Genomic DNA, 20,211 nt, shown 5'->3' on the forward strand with positions numbered 1-20,211 from the left:
TATGGGAGTTTATGTTTCGTTTTCGATAACGTTGATGTATTACAGCATAAAACATGTGACACTATTAACACTTAATCGAACCATAAATTGAAAAAAAGCAAGTCGGCGAGCACCGCAAACTCGATATTTCAGTCATAACTGGGTCCAAGAACAAGCAGTGTTTTGATGCTACACGTGATTTTGAATTAAATGATCGGCTGCCTTCACGAGATACAGGCAGCTGTAGATTCGCAGAGCAGTAGGGTTTCTTTTTCATTCATTGTCCATCGCGTTAGGCAGCCACAGAGCTGGGTAAGCTCACAAACAGGAAGAAATCATTGCTGTCATATCGACACCGACGACGGCTAGTGTGGTGAGTCCTGCTTTTAGCTAACGTTAGCCAACAAGCCCATACATCGGCGATACATTATGACTTATGATGACAGTCGTGGCTTTTATTTTATCCTCATACAAACCTATCACATTCACAGTTTCAGCGCATGTATCGCCTTAAAAACTAGCGTATTATAATCTGTTCATTCTTGAACACCGAGTTTATGTGTTTGTTAGATTTGGTGACCAGGCCAACCGGGGCGGGGCATGGTTCAGGTTCTGACCAATCATGGCGCTTCTATGTCAAACTCCGCCTTTCGCGCTCGCTAGGGCTCATTTATTGAACGCACTTCCTGACTCTGACCAGACAAAGGGGGGCGCTTAAGGTCGTTTATGTCACGTCGAATAGTAAACAAACAACCATTGTAGACGTTTGACATGTGCGCTTAAGAAATAGCTTCCTGTGCATTTCTAAACGTGCAGCCTCCGTCCCTCGGCATCATATTTCAACAGCAGGAGCAGTAGCTACTCTCATCTCCAGCAGTTCCAGCTCCACCTTAACATACGATGTCGGCTTTCGTGCAGTTTTTTTGCATTGACGTCAACCACATACAGCACGAAACAGAGGCTTTCTTCATATTTCGTATGCTTGAGTCGAAATATGGACAGATATCCAGACACTGGTGCTAGTTTTAGACCAATCTGACTGCGACAGTGGCTAATTTAGCGCCCATCACTTTGAGGAAGACACTGCGTCCAAGGATACCCGCAACACATCCACTGGTAAAGAAATGACACATTCATTCTCTCTATTGCTGTTGCAGCAGCTGTTATTCAAAATAGATGGAGTGGGGGTTGGGGTTTATGTAAAGCACACAAGGAGGCTGTCAATGAACAGAAACATCCTTCAGGTGTCCAAAAGAGATTACAGTGAAGCATTTTGTGTTTTGTCAAGGAATCAATCGTCTTTGGGTGGAGAGGGGAGAGAAGATTTTAAGAGACAAGCCTGGGATGAACGGGACAAGTGCTTTACTCTGTTAGTTTTAGCTGTGGCAATTGTGTTTTCACTTCTGCCTCAACCTCCTCTGTGTACCCATGTCTCCATTTGCAGCATTGTTCTACGTTATTCCCTTGGGCACGAGAGCAGATTGTCCCCTCAAAGAGGAACATGGTTTTTGTGGTCCATTGTGTTTCGGAAAATGGGACCTGAAACTAGTCGCCAGGCAGCTGTGGTGACATTTGATATGTTCCTCAGTGGAACAGTGCAGAGTATTTTCAGTGCCTCTGAACAGATGACAACATAATTAAGATGCATTTGTTCTCAGTGCCTTGGGGTATTTGGCCGGAAAGACATGTGAAACTCAACTTCATCACAATAGATGTGTTGTTTTGTTTTAGTCTGAAGAGTTGCATGTGTTAGACTTCCAACTGATCAATATTGTTCATTGATGAGGTTGTGGTGGCTGCATATTTGTTCTGATAAGCTTGTTATTGTCACAAACAACCCACTATATTTACAAACCCCAATAATGAATTTAAAATGAAAAGTAAAGCATCACTAGAGGATAAGGATATTTTAAAACAACACACTATGTGGATGCTCTGTGTCAGAGGAGTTCAGAGGCTTTACACTTCAACCCACTCTTATCTTCTGCTCATATGTTTATTTCTCTGCCCTTGTAGTGAAAATATTCTCTTCCTGAAGTCTGTTCTAGGCCGGTGATGTTTCTAATTCAGTAACTTCATTCAGTAGTTTGCCTTAGTGCATCCTAAATATTTATCAGACAACAACTTCTAAGATGCAGCCTGACGATGGTTATGCAACATTCTGAAGTGTGTTCTCCATCCGAGAGCAGGGCGGATGAGAGGCTAACTCAGGCTACATCCTACTCCCACCCTGCATACCCGAGGCTGCAGCTGGGGTAAGGTGGGTGGGGTGGGGTTTCCACAGCTAATTCTGGTGCAATTAAACTGGCCATTATAATAAGGAGTCATTGTAATAAGATAAACTAAGACTGTCCAATAGATGAGAAGCCAGCATTGAGAGGATTCCAGTTTAAGTTTAAGTAATAATGTCCATTCTCTATTGTCATAATGTGATTTAAGCAGTCTTGACACCGAATGTCAAATAATTAGGCCAGCCAACCTACTACACTTTGTAATTGTACTGAGATTTCTGTCATGCTGGTAGGCTTCCTGTCATAGCTGTCAGGTTGGGTACTATAACAGAAAAAACAGGTACAATCATTGTTCAGGACACCTGTCATAACACCTGCCTCCCAGCAGATCAACTAAGCTCTCGCAGGTGACATTTTTTCATAATGACAAGACATTATTAAAAGTTAATGACACTGGTATTAACACACAGGAAAATGTTTTTTAATGTTTTATATGTATGTTTCAGTTGCCCAGAGTGCGGCCCAGGCAAGAGCCAGCGACCGCCACATCAGGCACCATGATGGAGGGGGGCATGCAGCTGCTCAACCGCGATGGCCACAGCATCTCGCACAACTCGAAGCGCCACTACCACGACTCCTTCGTGTCCATGAACAGGATGCGACAGCGTGGCCTGCTGTGTGACATTGTGCTCCATGTCTCCAACAAAGAAATCAAGGCGCACAAAGTGGTGCTGGCATCCTGCAGCCCCTACTTCCACGCAATGTTTACCAGTAAGTTCAGTCCACACACACTGCCTCTCTTGGCTTTGCTTTGCTTTATCCCCAAAATCTATGAAGCCCAGCATGTTGCATGCCTCAGACCCGTTAATCTCTGACATCAAACATGCTGCAAACATGCATCATTTTGCTCTGTTGCTCAGAGTTTGATAACACAACACCTCCCGTGTGCAGTGAATGCCGCCTCATCCATTCAGCAGCATCATCGCTTCCTTTCCCCTCTTCCTGTCTGGGGCACTGGTGGTCAGATGAGGTGTGTGTGTGTGTCTCACATTTCCTCCCAACACTAGACCTTTTGTGAGGGTAGATTGTGTCTCCAGACACTCAGTTGTCTGGCTTTTAGTCTCAGCTGCAAGGCTTCCTCTCGTCTGACCAAGTCACTAATTGGCCCATTTGAACAGAATTTGCACATCTTTCATGATCATCCAAACAGCAGCATCACAGCTCCCCTTCAGATATTGTGTTTAACCATGTTTAAGTCAAGACTGATGCTGCCTGACGCATAAAAGAATGATCGCAGTCACTTCGACACAGTGGGGCATACTGGTTATAATTCATAGGAAAAATGTAACAGCTCTATTTCTGTGCGGTCATGCAGATGAGATGTCGGAGAGTCGGCAGACCCACGTGACCCTTCATGACATCGACTGTCAGGCTTTGGAGCAGCTGGTCCAGTACGCCTACACAGCAGAGATTGTGGTCGGGGAAGGCAATGTGCAGGTGGAAGATTTCAGATTTATAGACTAAATTAGACTTGTACTTTGACCCCATTCATCAAACTGACTCAGTGTATTTCCACCTGTAATTGCACGCTTTCTAGACGTTGCTCCCGGCAGCCAGCCTGCTGCAGCTCAACGGGGTGCGGGACGCCTGCTGTAAGTTCCTCCTCAGCCAGCTGGACCCCTCCAACTGCCTGGGCATCCGGGGCTTCGCTGACACGCACTCCTGCAGCGAACTGCTCAAGTCAGCACACAAGTATGTCCTGCAGCACTTTGTGGAGGTGTCCAAGACAGAGGAGTTCATGCTGCTGCCACTCAAACAGGTAAGGGCGATGCTTTCTCTGTCTCCTGCTGTGTGTGAATGAAGTAGTTTTAAAGGTGGCATATTCAGAGTGGGGAAAAGTTGTTGGTAGATCCATATACTAGTAATGGCTCCCTCAGTTTGCCAGTCATTTGCTTAATTGATTTAACAGTGTTGTTATATATATGGTTGTACTGACAGCCTCTTAGTGTGAATGTACGTTGAGCAGGGTGTTCCTAAAACCTAGAAACTATGCTGACTGAATTAAGGCAGTCAGGTTTGGGATGGGTTTGTGCTGATGTATAAATAAATAAGAGAACTGCATCATCTTTGATGTTAAATTCTGTTTCAAACAAATGCCTTGTCAGGTGACAAAGAATAAAGTTAAAATGAAAATAAGCATCACTTTGCCGCCATCTTTCACACCTCTATAGGGAACAATCCCCACTGTACTAAAGAGTTTGTGCTTCATGAGAGTAAAACGCTAAGCTTCAGTCTCTGTCCGTGGCCTTCAAAGCCCTGAGACTGAATCTGCATTGAGAGTGTGAATGGAGTGTCCATTAAAACAGTCAAAGTTAAGCTGCATAAAGGCAGTCGATTGCCTTTGGCTCATCGTCCCATTAGATCTGCAGCTGTTCCGTGTCTGTAGTAAATCTGCATCAGATCTCAATTTATGTACTGGACGCTCGAAAGGACTCTGAGCTCACAGAGATGTGAATTATGTCCCACATTTATGTCCATGTTCTGCGAAGGAAGTGGCAAGGCATGGCAAGGTTGTGACTAGTCTGATTTGGTGATGCTTCCCCGACGTAGCATCACATGCATGACATTGTAAAGACAACGAAGGATGGATGCATCCTAATTATTGTGTCGTGGTCAAAACCCATTCATACATCCCTCATTCCTGCTGCCACACTACAAGGACGGTTATTACACAATCCCCTCCACATACACACAATCTCTCGTCTGAGTTAATGCGATGCAGTACATGCAGAGGTAACTCCCTTACCTCTGCATGTACTGCATCACATAACCCGCGGGGCGGGGCAGTGGCAGTATTTTCCTGTGTGACTGGATTAGGGCAGGCTGTTCCTGGGAGGCTGCTAACTGTTGCGCTGATCTGGCCAGGCTAGACAGCTGCAGCAGCTGGCTGCTCAGGCCCCACCCAGCCCTGCCAGCTTTGGGTTCATCTGGGAACAGTGCCAGCCAGCCACTCAGACTGCAGCACTTGGTGTGCTACACACATACACGTAGCGGTAGCAGTAACTTAAATATATCACTGACCACTACACACACACTGACTGTAATATAACACAGGCATTATTGTGCTTTGCCTTATTTTGAATTGAGGGATTCTGTTTGAGTGTCATTTTGATACGACGCGGACTAAACAGAGCGCTGCCTTTCCCTCTCAAATATCAGTCTGGATAAAGTACAACAAATGAGAGGAGAGAGAAGAGATGCAATAGTTCATCAGACAAAGTCAGGTACAATGTGCAGTAACTAATTCTGCCCTTGGCCAACACTGTTTACTTCCTGTGTGTCAATAGGTTTTTGGGTCAGGGAGCTTTTAATGTCACTGTTCCTTTTTCTTCAAAAGCAAATTCTGCTAGTGCTTTTCTGATGTACACAGTTGAATTAAAGGCACTGGGAGTTTGAATTTGGGGAAGTTGCTTTTGTAAAAGATGATATAAAATGTCTCTGCCTATCTGCTTTGTCTTGTCCATCCAGGTCCTGGATTTGATCTCCAGTGACAATCTCAACGTGCCATCTGAAGAGGAAGTGTACCGGGCTGTGTTGAGCTGGGTGAAACATGATATAGATGGACGAAGGCAACATGTACCCTGGGTAAGACTTTCTTACATATTTCTATATTAGTTTTACCGTACTCTGGATAAAAAAAACACCTCATCACATTTCCTCCTTTCCCTTCTCCTGCCCCTGTTAGCTGATGAAGTGCGTGCGGCTGCCACTGCTGAGGCGAGACTTTCTGATGAGCAACGTGGATACAGAGCTGCTGGTGCGACACCACTCGGAGTGCAAGGACCTTCTGATCGAGGCTCTCAAGTACCACCTGATGCCCGAGCAGAGGGGAGTCCTCAGCAACAGCCGGACGCGCCTGCGACGCTGTGAGGGTGCAAGCCCTGTGCTCTTCGCCGTTGGTCAGTGTGCCCCCGAAGGTACCCAGTAGGGTACACCTAGGCCACACTTTGGGATTTTTGTAGCACTGTCATTTAATGGCTTAAATAGTGTCTAGATCTTAAGAAGATAATATGCAGAGACCTTGGCCTCTGCCTATATGTTCTCTTTTCTTATTTTGCTGTCTACAGGACATTCCTAGGCATCAGCAAAGAGCTTTTGGGCCCTATGTGGGGGTCTAACCTGTTCAGGTGTTCAAAACATGCCCCTTGGTGTCTGATACCGAGGCACAAGACCCCGTTTAGCATCCGTATGATACAAAACGGCTGTTTTTTGACGACTGATGAGAGCAGACTGTTACATCGCTGTGTTTTTATGTGCATGTGCTCCTGTGTTCCCCCTGCTCCTCTCTCTCTTCTCTGCTGTGGGCATAATGCTGCTGTCATATTTTCTCAAACTGTCACTATATTCTGACAGTAGTACATGAGACAGATAATCTGTGAATAAATCAGGTTCCTCTGGCTCTTGTTAGTGCTTCTAATGGCATTTGCAAGATTCCACCGTGCCCAAAGGAAAACAACCAATCAGAACCAAGGAGTCTCTACACAGTGACAATCCCCACCTGTGAGACTTGTGACCGCCGATCAAACTTTAACACTAGGCGGCGCTGATCAAATATGAATCAAGATTCTGTTGCTGCATTGACTATTCCTCAAATATTTTCAGAAACATTTTGTTGTACTGTTTAGCTGTAAAATGAGAATGTTTGCTTCAGTCAGTAGTCGGTGCTACGTTCTGGATTGACTATATTCTAAATTCAAATATATATTTAAATATGAAAATATTCGATCATGAAAAAAGCTGCATTTCGGGAGTCACACATGTCACTTTCATTCATTTAAATGAAATGTAAAGTTAAATTAAGCTAAAATCATCCCAAAACGTAGCAACTTGGAAAAATCCTCTGAAATGATGGCATACATTGGCCACAATCACTATGTTCCTTTTATAACAATAGATTTTCATATTTACTTTACTGCTTGACGTCAAAGCATTGTTCTTTACCATATTGTGTTTGTGTGTGCGTCTGCAGGTGGCGGCAGCTTGTTTGCCATCCACGGAGACTGCGAGGCATATGACACCAGGACGGATCGCTGGCACATGGTGGCTTCCATGTCCACTCGGCGGGCACGGGTGGGCGTGGCAGCCATTGGGAACAGACTTTATGCCGTTGGAGGGTGAGTGTAAGAACTACAGCGCTGACCTTTGATCTAGTTAAAAAACAAGTTAACCCATCATCTCTTCTCAAACACTACATTGTATGATGTGAACTAAACCTGATTATAAAAAGAAAGCTTTGGCAGACGAAAAATGTGGATGATTTACAAGGAAAATAATGAACGGCTTCATCCTTGTGCTGCTGATGAGCTGTTAAGTGCTTTCCTCAATACAAATGCCTCTTCAACTTGTCTCGGATGGACATGGATGTAAACTGCAACATGACTAGTTTTCAGAGAATTTAAGGCAACATGCTTCCACGTCAAGCATCAAAAAGCTGCTTCTGATTAATTTATATCCATGCCTCCTCAGGTATGATGGCACCTCAGACCTCGCAACCGTGGAGTCCTACGACCCCATCACTAACTCGTGGCAACCAGAGGTTTCTATGGGCACACGGAGGAGCTGCTTGGGTGTAGCCGTCCTGCATGGCCTGCTGTACGCTGCTGGTGGTTATGATGGAGCCTCCTGCCTCAATAGGTACAGACACTTTTTTGATGATGAATGCTTAAACATCTAGATACTTTCAAGCTACATTTGCTACATTCTTGGATCTTCTGTTGCTGTTTTTTGTAGTCTTGATGTTGTTTTCTAGGCCGGGTCTCAAAGACAGCTTCTCTAAATAAGGTAGCCTTTCAATGTCATTACTATGAAATCAAGCAAGTCTTTCTCTTCTCTTTCAGTGCGGAGCGTTATGACCCTCTGACCAGTACATGGACCTCGATTGCTGCCATGAGCACCCGTAGGAGATATGTCCGAGTAGCGACTCTCGGTAGGAACTTGCCAAAAAACACAATATCGTGAACATGCTGTTCTACTGTATGTTTATGTTTCACTGTTTGCCTTTTAATGTTTGAAATCAAGAGGGACGTACCATCTTGGTATTCGACTGCTAATATTTACATTCTGAGTGTTTACTCCCTTCTCCCCTCCAGATGGCAGCTTATATGCAGTGGGAGGTTATGACAGCTCCTCACATCTCGCAACAGTGGAGAAATATGACCCCCAGGTAAACGGCATGTTGTTCAATTTATCATCAAAGTAACTTGTCTGTTGCCAGGATTAACTGAATGTGGAGACAAAACCATCCACTACGATTGTATCTATGACCCTGTGACCAATGCTCAGTCTCTTTATGTAACGAACAGAGCAACACGTGGACGGCTATTGCCAACATGCTGAGTCGGCGCAGCAGTGCCGGGGTGGCCGTGCTGGACGGCATGCTGTATGTCGCAGGGGGCAACGACGGCACCAGCTGCCTGAACTCTGTGGAACGGTTCAACCCCAAGGCCAACACCTGGGAGGGAGTGTCCCCCATGAACATACGCAGGTTAGCGGGCACCCGGAATTCATACAAAACAGAATAGTCAAGTTCAGGTCCAGGGACCAAAGATGTCTCTCAAAGCAGGTATAGTATGTTAAGGAAAGAAGTGAAATCAACTCTTCAAACGTGAATAATGTGACAAATCCAAAATTTGTAGCCAACAGGGCAAACAATGTTATAAAATGAGACACACCTCAGCCATCAGGAGGCCCTGGTTCTACTATTCCAACTGCAAAAGTTAAACTCACAGTCATTAAAAGCTGAAATGCATTGGCCTCGGATGCACTCAACATTTTTGTCTGGGGCCTGCCCACCTTTTATCCTTCTCGTCAGGCCCGGCCTGTTTCTAAAAATACTGTGGTACCCCCAGTTTTGCCTTAAACTAAGTAGAAGACAAAATGTCTTTTGAAAAGCTTGTAAAAAAGGTACCCCTGCTGCGATGATTTAGCTCTGTGGAAAATCTTTACTCTTCAAGGTGTACGATTTGGGGCATTTGGATGTCTTCCTTACTGCCTCAACCTTCTTACGGCATAAACATCAAATGACCTATTTTCAGTTGGCTCTTTCTTATTTCTTAGAAGAGGAAACTTGTCCTACGGGTGATCATCAAAGCACACACTCGCAGCATTTTACCGATATAAGATCTGCATCAGAGAAGGGGTGATTTACAGATGTAGCAGTCTTGCATTTGAGAACACATCAGCAGATTCACTTATTCCCCAGGCTCCTTGACACACACACACACACACACTCTGAGACACACTTTGTGTGTGAGTCAGTATCCTGTAGGAGCAGGGAAACCTGACAACAAGGGACTATGCAGCCTCATGAATAACCCATGTGTTAATCAGCTGTGTGGCTTTGAGTGCTTTTCTTATCCAGTTGCTGAGGGACTCCATTTGCACAGTCCAAAACATTACGCTGTATTGACCACTAATCTATCACTCTTCAGTTTTACACGTGCCAATGTGAAAATATTGTAGAGTAATTGTCTTGGCCAAAATAATCTCACTATATTGTGATATGACTGTAGCATGTAAAAACGTATTTTCCTTAGATGGCAGAAAAAATATCTGTTGTGTCTTTTTATCGTCCCAACAAACCATTGCCTTTTCCACTGGTCCACTGCGAAGATTAATAATTAAGGAAAGTATTGTTGGCACTTCCTGGTTTCCTCAAACTGTGTGGCACAAAAGGAACTCACCATTGTGTCCACTATTAGTTAATGCGATAATAATGAAGCTTCAGTATTTTCTAAATTCTAAAATATCAGCTATTGTCCCATCTGTGCATCTCATGATCTCTTTTGTCATCTTTCACTTTTTCTACACAATCACTGATTATGTTCACGCACCGGTCTTGTATTTTTTGAATGTAATACAAAGCCTACACTGCACCCACTCTAAATTAACAGGTGCTGGCTTCTATAATAAATGCATGGAGATAATTATTCACTCCTGATAAGTGCTCCATAAAGTAATTCGAACATGGCATATGCAAAATATAGCTCTACAAAACACGTTGGATTTATATATTGAATTTGATTATTTCCTCCTTCCAGGAGCACCCATGACCTGGTGTCTATGGATGGCTGGTTATACGCAGTGGGAGGTAACGATGGCAGCTCCAGCCTCAACTCCATCGAGAAGTACAACCCACGCAGCAACAAATGGGTCGCGGCCTCCTGCATGTTCACACGGCGCAGCAGTGTAGGCGTGGCTGTCTTGGAGCTGCTGAACTTCCCACCACCCTCCTCACCCACCCTCTCGGTTTCCTCCACCAGCCTTTGACACGGGGTCACCGCTTGGCTGACTTCAGCCTCTGCTGCTCCAGCCCAGACTGGCTCTGGGAAGAAACGCAACTGCTCGGTTTGAGACTGGGAGGAGGATGGGAGTGCACAGGTAAATGGATGGAGGGGGGAGAAGAGAAAGAGGGAAGATGAGAATAAGGCTCCTGTGGTCATTAATATACAGTACCCTCCAAAATTAGTGGCACTCGTGGTGAAGGTTGGCCAACCATGGTTTACAAAAAAATTACAATGTAATAAAAACATTTTAAATGTGCAGCACCCAAAAAATATTCCACAGGTAACTATTAATTATCATGAACAGTTAAGGGACAACTTATGATTCCTGAATGATCCAACACAAGATATTACATTTCTAGTTTTTTTATGGTCACACCAATCTGGCTGCTCTTTACAAAGTTTTCCATTAATTCTGGACTGCACTGTATCTGGTCTGGACACCTGACACTGCACCATACGGATGCCAGCTCCCACTCTCTTCAAGAGTCTAAAGATGTGCCTGGATGTGTTAGCATGTCCTCGAGCTCCCGTTTTTTTCTCTCCCACCACTCCAGTGTTTGACACTCATCGTGAAACACGGTGGACACTTCTGTCATGCGTGATGTAAATGTTTTTGGTTTGATGTTGTTGTCCTCTGCAATACTTTTATTTTGATGTCAAGATTTTTTGCAATAATGTAAAAAAAAGAAGAAGAAGAGAGAAACTGAATGACTTTACTTTTGGAATGTAGCTTTTGACTCAGTATACCATGCATGTTTACGGATTGGCATTGACTCCGAACAGGAGGATAAAACGTAGTGCCGCTGTGCCACACTAGGTGGCAGTAACAGGCAATGTTATAAACCCTTCCCTCACTGCAGGACAGCATGGACACAGACAACAGAGAGAAGTCAGCCCCTCAGAACTGTATACGAGTTTGATCCTTTTTTTTTATATAAAATAGAGAAGAATTGTGTTTAACTATATGTATTTATAAAAAAATAAATTATAAATTCTAATATATTCTGTTTTAAAGTGAGGAAACAGATCAGACCTATGCCTATTTAAGAGTGTTTTTAATATATTTATTTAGGTGTGTGATGTGCATATCGTCAATTGAAATGACAAAGAGAATGTCTAAGGGAGAGAGAGAGGTTGTTGTTCAGTTTATGTGCATTTGGAGTTTCTCTTGGTTAAGAGGAATGATTGTTGCATTTCGATATGCAGCATTTGATTTACATTTCTTAATGTTTGTTCACTGCCACAAGCATGATCACACTTGAAACTGTACCTTTTGTCTGCTACATTTGTGCAAAAGGCTTTAGTTGCTTGCAAACCTATTGACCAGTCAATGAAAGGACTCTATATCGTCTTAAATTATTTTTAAGCGGACATGAAGGTGGATATAATCCTTGGACACATGAAAAGTTTAAAATGACATTAAAGCAGCAAGTACTAGTTAACCTACTGTATACCAACACTTGACACTAATGAGTAATGCCGTTGACACTTGGTGCTGTCATATCTCCTTCCATACATTATCAAGTGTGGTGTCTTGTTCTATTACCTCATTGTTGAAACGGATCAAACGCTATTGCAACAAAGTTGAACTAGAAACAACTGTACAATTATCTGCAGATATACTGGCTATCCAACGTGTGGTGGACGACTTGGGAATGTCACCACTGAACTTCCATTGTCTAAAATAAATGGATTACCTTGAGTCTTCGTGACGCAATTAATACCCGGGTTCAGTTCAGATGTTATGTAGCGCAGTGATACTAATCCAAACTTCTGAGAAGTTGCCTTTTTTTTTCCTTTTTCTTTTGAAGGATTTTGTTGATCCAGTTCTGTTCATCTCTAACTACCTTACTGTTCATTTGTTAGAGCGGACCCAGTAGAATAGTGGCTGTGATGGTCTTATGGAGAGTCAGGGCCAGACTTTAAGAGGTGTGCACACAAAACCACATAAGACTTTGGCCTCCATTCTGCTGATTGAACTGTAAATACAAAAATTGTGAATCTTAAATCCATTTGTGCAATTCCAATGTGACTGTAGCTATTTTTCAGTTTGTGTTCGATGTGGTGATAATTGTTTATTTATTATATGTTTGTTATTTATGAGGAACTTTAAAATATTGAATTTTGCACTATTGCGAAATGGAGCAATACACTGTAAAAAAAAAATGAAATAAAGACGTTTTCAGATGTGATAACTGCCTTGACGAGTTTGAACACGTGTAAAAACTGGGTGGGACAAAATGTAATACATCCTGGAAATTGTATCCCTACATCTGCAAAAATGCCTCACTGTACTCACTATGTCACTCTGGATCAGAGATGCAGCTAAATGCCCAATGAAAACACGTACATACATACAAACACACACACACACACTTAAGCTTGTGTTGCTAGCACTGGTTGTTGCTAGGCCCACTATACACCATTGCTTGGTACCTTCCCAACATACTCCTCTTTCATAGTGATCTCAGCAGACAGCTGAACACTCACTTTACCCTTCTTGACCTCAGTCACATGGCATTCACACCTGTGGCTGCCTCTGCTCACACTGAAGCTCACACTCTCCCAGAACACATAGAGACACAGGCCAAATATACACAATGCAGAACACCTACAGGGAGAAAGAAGGCTACAACTGCACATTGAGCTACTTCAACATTTTTTGAGGACAACAGTGGAAGAAACATCTGTGCATGTGTGTTTGGGGCTTTGCTGTACTTGAGGTGTTGGACTGCAAAAACAAAAGTATGTATCGTGGTTGCATACAGAGGTGGGAGACTCGAAACACAATTTACACAGTGTCAGTTCTGTTTGTAATGAAATGTGGCAGAGGAGAACAGATTCTCAGAAATCTAAAATAAATAACATGCATATTTGTTTCTTGTACAGCAGACAAAATCAATCGCACTGTCCTCAGAAAATTCTTAAAAAACATTCCTGAGGCATAATCCACTTCTTCATTTTCCATTCATATGATCTGTTATTAACATTTATAAGCTCACTCAAATATAACTGAAAAGATAGATTGAGGGTGAAGTATCACGTGTGTGTTAGGATTTAAAGGTGTGCGTGGATTTGTTTTGCATTTCCATGTCTCTGATTGCTGTAACAGATAGCCGCCTTCGCTATTATGAAGATGCTAATGATTTTACAACCTGTCTGGATAAATGTGCTCACTCTGGAAGAGCGGCTGTCCTAACAGCATTCCTGCCACTGGAGCCTCTCCTTTTTCCCCTGGTGTCAGCCTCTGCACAGCCCTTATGGCCATGGAGATGCGGTCACCCTCTCTGGAAGGACTGAAGTGTCAATCAACCTACTGTTAGAGGCCATACACAATTTTTTGACCGACCACTTAAAATAAGACCGGGCCTGAAATGGAAAAACTCTCAACCCCACCAAAGTATTTATGACTGTACAGCTCATGGAAGTGTAATCAGAGTAGAAATAATGTGGATGGCCATAATGCTCATGCAAGGACAAGAACCAGTGGTGTGCCCAATAGCAGACCTACAGAGGATGGACAAAATAATTGAAACGCTTTACAGCACAAAAGCCATGAAGTAGCAACTAGTAAAGATCCCAATTCAAAAGGAAGATACTCAAGTGAGCTATTTTAAAAGGGGCAAGATGTGGCCAGAATTTAGTTTGAAACATTCAAAAATGGAACTAACATCAACAGAATGTGAAGATGTTAGACTTAGAGTGTTAATGTTATGTCAAAGAACTATATTGTGTTGCAGAGATATCTACTGAAATCAGGGTGCTGACCAGCTAGCCCCGGCCTGTCCTGTCTTGTATAGTAAGTCACTGTAGCGTCCAGTCTGCCCTCAATCCAACATGAGAGGACGACGAAGTAGAGCAGCCCCAAGGGCTCGTCAATGATGCCTCCATAGTCCTTATGGGTTTTCATAGCGTAACGAGAAAATGACTCATGTTTTCATTTTGCCCTTTCTGCCTTCCCTTAACCCAATAAACAAACTATCAAAATGTACACGGACCGTACAGCCCCCGGTTAGTGGCACAGCAAACACAAAGAGAAAGTAAACAATAAGCCAACGCCACACGTGAAGATTAGAAGATAGCAGAGTTATTTTGAGCTTCAGCAGTTTGGTCGCATTTTTTTAAATAACTGATGACTGTAAATTGAGACTGAATGGACACAATCGTAGAGGCGAAATGCTGCCCCCCATTCTTTGGAGCATGTGGCTGGACATCAGACATTGCACCTTTAATTAGTGTATCAATTAATATTGTGTTTCTGCTTGGAAAGAGGTTTGACAATTCCAACAAAACAAGTTTGAGAAGATTTTCAAGATAATGTAAGGCAACATACATAAGGACAAACATGCCAGATAGTAAATTATCAAATGTGTCAACACTACAAAGTACTTGCTGTCTGCTGAACTTCCCTCGGTCTCTTTGTTGTCACATGTCTTTCTATCTTGCTATTGCCAGTCGACCCTCATCTACCTGCATGCATGTCTTATATTGTTGTTCTGCTGTGTCAGACTGATTTATATATTTTACATACTCTGTATGCTTCTATGTTTTGTGCTTTGGCTCTGTATTTAATGTCTAACAATGCAGCATCATTTTGTCTTTAGGCCATGTCTCTATTAACATAATTATCCCTCATTTATTTGCTTTGCATGTGTTGTTCTATATGCACCTCTGTGTTGCATGTCTAGTACTTGACAATGTAGTATAAGGGTGTCTTGAATTATGTTTCTACTTATATTAATATTGTCTCTCCTTTTATTATTGTTTCTGCATGCTTATAAAGGATAAATGATGAATAACTTTATCATTTTAATCTTACATTCTGTTTTTTAGGGTGACTTTGTAACATCTGTCCAGGAACTACAGATGACAAATGACTGGCGCATTTACAGTGATGTTTTATTAATGTCTCGACCAAATAAACCAATACATTGAAAAAAATTAAATACCAAAAAATAAGAAATTGAAAATGATGGTATAGTTAAATTCCAAAAGAATTATCACAACACAAGACAGCAGCTCTCTTTGTTAAAATCAAACAGTATTTACAAGTGCACCCTTAACAACACCACAAACTAGTTTTAAAAATGAGTACTGATTTGAATCAACACCTCTGACAGTCACCACAATACTGACCCTAGTATATATAATCATGTTGGTTTAACCTGTGTACATTAGTTGACCTTATTTACCAAAATATTTTGTATACATCCATAATATATGAATTTACGTATCTAGATTAAAAAAAGGTCAGCTCAATATCTGCAATATCTGTAAAACATGGTTTTACTGCAGCAGTCACACCTTAGTTTTTTTCCTTTCTTTTTTTTAACGGAAACCAACAGAGATCCAAATCACGAACCTCGTCCAACATGCTGTGACAACACATCCCTGTCTCATTGCTGACATCATCAACTTTTGTTTTCCATGGTAGTGAAACTGATTGGATCCACTCAGTGTGTGACCTCCAATTTCAATAACATGTGTGCATTTCTGTATTTGTTGCCTCAAAACTCAAACAATCTTATGTTTAGTCGTTTCACGGCTTCACTATGATCATATAAACTTCGTGCGATCTTCATGGGATCTACTGAATCAAGCAGTTGAAATAGTTCATCTGACTTTGACTGATCTTGCCTTCAAAGGAGGGCCGGGGTCCAATTAAAATTCCTTGATGGTCGTCCTGTGTGAGAACTTTGGCACGTCAGAGTCTCTGTTGGACACCTGATGTTGGGGGCCTCATATCCAGACTCTGTTTTAGTGGCCTGAGGTGTGACTTTAGCACCGCTGCTCTCACCAGCTGAGTCTGGATAAACACAAGCGAGTGACTTCTTGGGGAGAGCCAAAGTTCGACCCACCACACAAGGAGAGAATGACATTATGAAAATGGCCTCTACGTCTCTTCCTTGGAACAAATAATAAAATGAAACTGGCAGATTCAATTTGAAGGAAACCCCAGAGAAGTATAATTTACATACCGTAGGTACAATTAGATATGGTCTGATTCAGAAAGGGGCTCAATTTCATACATTATTGTGGTGAGCACAGACTGGAAAACTAAAACATACTAAAGAATAAAGTCCTTTAACTTTTTAATGGGAAACTATGTGGGCTGTTTTAGGAAACAGCTCATTCCGGAACTGTGACCCGCACAATATGAAACGGAGTGGGAAAAAAATGAATGGACTGTTTATCTTTTGAGATATAGTGTTGCTTTTGGCAAGCCACCCAGTATTTCTCTTCCCGTTGATCAATGTGACGCAAAACTGTAGGAGTGAGATCTACAGAAGTTGTTTGAACTAACCCACAAAGTGAGTTGTCCAACCCACTTGCTGCTATTCAAACTAAAGTCTATGGTCACACTGGAGTCCTGTAAAGACTGCTTGAAATGAGCTAGTTCATACAAGCCCACATATGTTGCCCAACCACGTCCAAGTAAAGAGTTTAGAGCCATTGAACAGCCTCACTTGAAAGCTGGACCAATAAGCCGGTCATATAGGGGGGAAAGACGAGATAAACAATAATATGGGGAAAGCGGTCTTTCACACATATAACACAGTTCCTCTGAGTTGTTCCAGTTAAGAAACAAAAAATGATGGAAGTAGTTGTGTAAAGAATGAAAAAAAAGAGAGCTTTGACGAGAAGTTCCCATCCACTTATCACCGAAAGATTATTGGCTTCAGAAAGTCAGACAAGAATGGTCAGATGCAGCTTCCCAAATCCTGTCATCGAAAAGGTTAAGGGAGAGCAGGTTTAAAGCATTTAAGATGAGATGAAGATAAATATGTTTCTGTATTTTTGTGGCAGATTTATAGCTGTCAACCCTCTCTGGGTTTGTATCTGATTAACTGTAAAAGTAGCTGCATTCTACCTGACGATTGTAATCTTGGTGAAGTAGGATGATGCACCTAAACTGAAACATCAACCTGAAACTGGATTGACTTCAAGGTAAAAAAATCCCAGGTTGTTTTGTTCCAGAGAAGGTGAGTCACCGTGATGTCTGCAAGTATTAGCAAGTTCATCTTGATGATGCACAACCAAACTACAAATGAGTTTTCCCCTGAATTTAAATGATTACATAATTTAAACTTTTAATCTGTGAAATAATTAGATTTTATTCAACTGAAACAACTACCAGTGGATTCCCCTTAATAAGGAGTCAAAGATATGATGCTGTTATATATATATTGAGTTGCAAAATCTTTGTTTTTTTTACCCCATACAGTTTTTGCTTTACACGATGTCCCAGTGTTACTTAGTATGGAAACACAGGATTTTCCCGGATGATGTAGCAATCTTTTGGGTTTGTGTTATAGCCACCAGTGTTAAATCATTTCCACTTTGTTTCTGAGAAATCACGTTTTACCATTTTTTTCTTGGTGTACTCTGAGTTGACCCTGGTTTCATTTGCTTAGTAAACGTGTTAATGCATCGTATTGACAGTCATTTGTACATGCTGCAACAGAATTGTTTGTATCTCCTCAATCTCCCCATCAAATCTTTCTTTAAAGGAGCTCAATAAAAAATCATATCTATAGAGGCAACACGGCTCTCAACATGTCGACGACGAGCCAGCAGCTCACAGCTAACGGCGCTAACGGCGCTAACAGTGCAAACAACGGCAACAGAACCGTTCGCAGCCTCATCAGAGCCGGGCCGCTAATATCAAACATGTTTTGATATTTACGAGTTAAATTCTGGAGGATAACTTCAGTACTTTCCAAGCTTCACCATGATGGCCAATGAGTGTACTAGCTACTGCTGACAGATATCAAAACTGACAGAAATCTCACTGAAGAATAGACAACCCGTGTTGACCGCTTCTCCCCAACCATTTCTCATCAGGACTCGTTTAGCCTTGTGCTTTTTTCTCTCTTCAAAGCTTCACCACAGCAAGTTGTAGCGCCATGTCAGTCTCCATTTTGTTTACATCTAATTCCCCATGAGATCACATTAGAGAGATCACGTGAGGTGGTGCGTTGCTCTTTCTGGCACAATAATCTTAATAATATCTTGTAGAGTATGATGTCCCATTCTTTTCAAATCTTGTAGTGTGTGCATGTTTGAGATAAGAGAGAACTGTGAAGATTGCATGTTCGATTCAACCCAATTTCGAAACCTGTTAGGATTTCAAAACTCTGAGCCTGCTGTATTTAAATTCTATGGAATAAACCTCACTCAGTGCAAATCATGTGAGTGGCAGACATCACGTCATCACATCAAAATTAAAACAGGTCAGGTAAGTTGTTTAGAATTCATCTGATGATGTGATAACAGACATTATCTTTAGTTGCCTTTATATCTTGCTACTTACCTAGATAATTTACATTTAGATTCACCACATGCAATTCAATTAGTATTCACCATTGATTTAATTACTTGATCTTTTCATGAGCTCTAGCCCATCAGACTGGGTTTTAAAGAACAATAAGACAGTATTTCAAGGAATGGAAGGTGAAAATGACTACTCTACAGTTGATTTAAACAAGCAGACGACTGTTGTTGCCTCCTCAGGTGTGTCCGTTGAAACAATCCGGTTAAACAGGTTGGCATTACCTAACAGCGAGCAGGCTACGTTTCATTTTATGATTACATTACAGCAGCTCACCACAGACAATGACCTACTTATTGAGCAAATACAAATGATCATGAGTGTTTGACTCCTCCGTCTGATTGATAAAACCACTTGACACTATTCATGTTACATGTTTTCTAGCATGAATAATGAATGTTGCAACCTAAAACCTGTAATTATTAACTTAACTCATAAAACGTTGACAAGGCAAAGTAAAACAAGGCTAATTTGATTCTGATGGAGGATTATCTTCACACTTAACTTCATATGATGTTGGCTGTATTATCAAATGAATGTACGTTATATTAAACATCCCTTGAGAAGAAAATGTAAATACAAAAGCTGATTTTAACTACTGAAAAGCAGCAAAAAATGATGTTAGGCTCATTTTTAGGTGGTGGATATCTCATTTAGGAACAAACTCCCTACAAGGCAAGAGGTGTATGCAAACAAGAAGCGTTTGCATACACCTCTTGCCTTATGAAAATTAGAGCCTTTGAATATACAAACGTCCTGTTTAAACTATTCACCCTTCCCAGTCCACTGACAGACAAAAGGCTAAAGACAAATACTCCATACCTGATGACACCATACATGACACCTGATACATTTACCTCAGAAAAAAATCACAGTAACGTTTTGTCTATTTTTAAAATCAACAGTTTGTCCTCTTTTGAAATTAGTAAAGCAAAAACAACAAGGGAGCCAACATAATACAAGACTTCCTAGATATTTAAGTTTGAAAATGACACTGACATATGTGGGACAATAATAAATAGACTACTTAAGTGGTCAGGCATTTTTCATGTCTGGGCATGCCAGTGGAAGCTCCCATCGTCCCCTTGATTGACACACACCATCCAGTGTGTTTAAGTGGCCACGCAATGCAGCCATGACCCAACGATGAGCTCCATTTGGCTCATGGAAGGTGTGAAATGGCACACCTCTCTCTGAACCCCCCGGTCTTTGTTGTTGGGATTGATTTACCAGACAGAGGCCACTCACAGAAGGTGTGAGTCCCACTGGATATTCACCACACACACACACACACACACACACACACACACACACACACACACAC

The 20,211-nt window shown here is 41.9% G+C and overlaps 1 protein-coding gene across 7 annotated transcripts; it reads left to right on the forward strand.

Annotated features, from left to right (window-relative positions):
• The first annotated feature begins 144 nt into the window (after positions 1-144).
• Positions 145-12,747, forward strand: klhl17 (kelch-like family member 17). 7 transcript variants are annotated; one of them, XM_031845917.1, is made up of 13 exons: positions 359-1,095; positions 2,169-2,234; positions 2,717-2,981; positions 3,586-3,707; positions 3,808-4,029; positions 5,739-5,855; positions 5,956-6,169; positions 7,240-7,384; positions 7,737-7,904; positions 8,108-8,196; positions 8,360-8,433; positions 8,573-8,754; positions 10,310-12,747. In XM_031845917.1, the coding sequence occupies exons 3-13, from the start codon at positions 2,768-2,770 to the stop codon at positions 10,536-10,538; spliced, it is 1,776 nt and encodes a 591-aa protein (XP_031701777.1). In that variant the 5' UTR covers positions 359-1,095; positions 2,169-2,234; positions 2,717-2,767; the 3' UTR covers positions 10,539-12,747. The 7 variants fall into 7 exon arrangements, with proteins under 7 accessions (XP_031701778.1, XP_031701777.1, XP_031701774.1 ...); XM_031845918.1 differs by lacking the exons at positions 359-1,095; positions 2,169-2,234 and adding an exon at positions 145-352; XM_031845914.1 differs by having other exon boundaries at positions 359-2,617.
• Positions 12,748-20,211: the final 7,464 nt, after the last annotated feature.

This window comes from Anarrhichthys ocellatus, unplaced genomic scaffold (genome assembly GCF_004355925.1).
Source record: "Anarrhichthys ocellatus isolate YVR2014 unplaced genomic scaffold, GSC_Weel_1.0 scaffold5, whole genome shotgun sequence".
In the NCBI taxonomy this organism is placed as follows: Eukaryota; Metazoa; Chordata; class Actinopteri; order Perciformes; family Anarhichadidae; genus Anarrhichthys; species Anarrhichthys ocellatus.

Bases quoted from the DNA above. Each gene is read 5' to 3' on its own strand.
- klhl17 (XM_031845912.1), top strand. From the start codon at position 2,708: ATGTTTCAGTTGCCCAGAGTGCGGCCCAGGCAAGAGCCAGCGACCGCC. The intron at 8,434-8,572 runs GTAAACGGCATG...TGTAACGAACAG, and splicing joins TGGAGAAATATGACCCCCAG to AGCAACACGTGGACGGCTAT. The intron at 8,755-10,309 runs GTTAGCGGGCAC...TCCTCCTTCCAG, and splicing joins TCCCCCATGAACATACGCAG to GAGCACCCATGACCTGGTGT.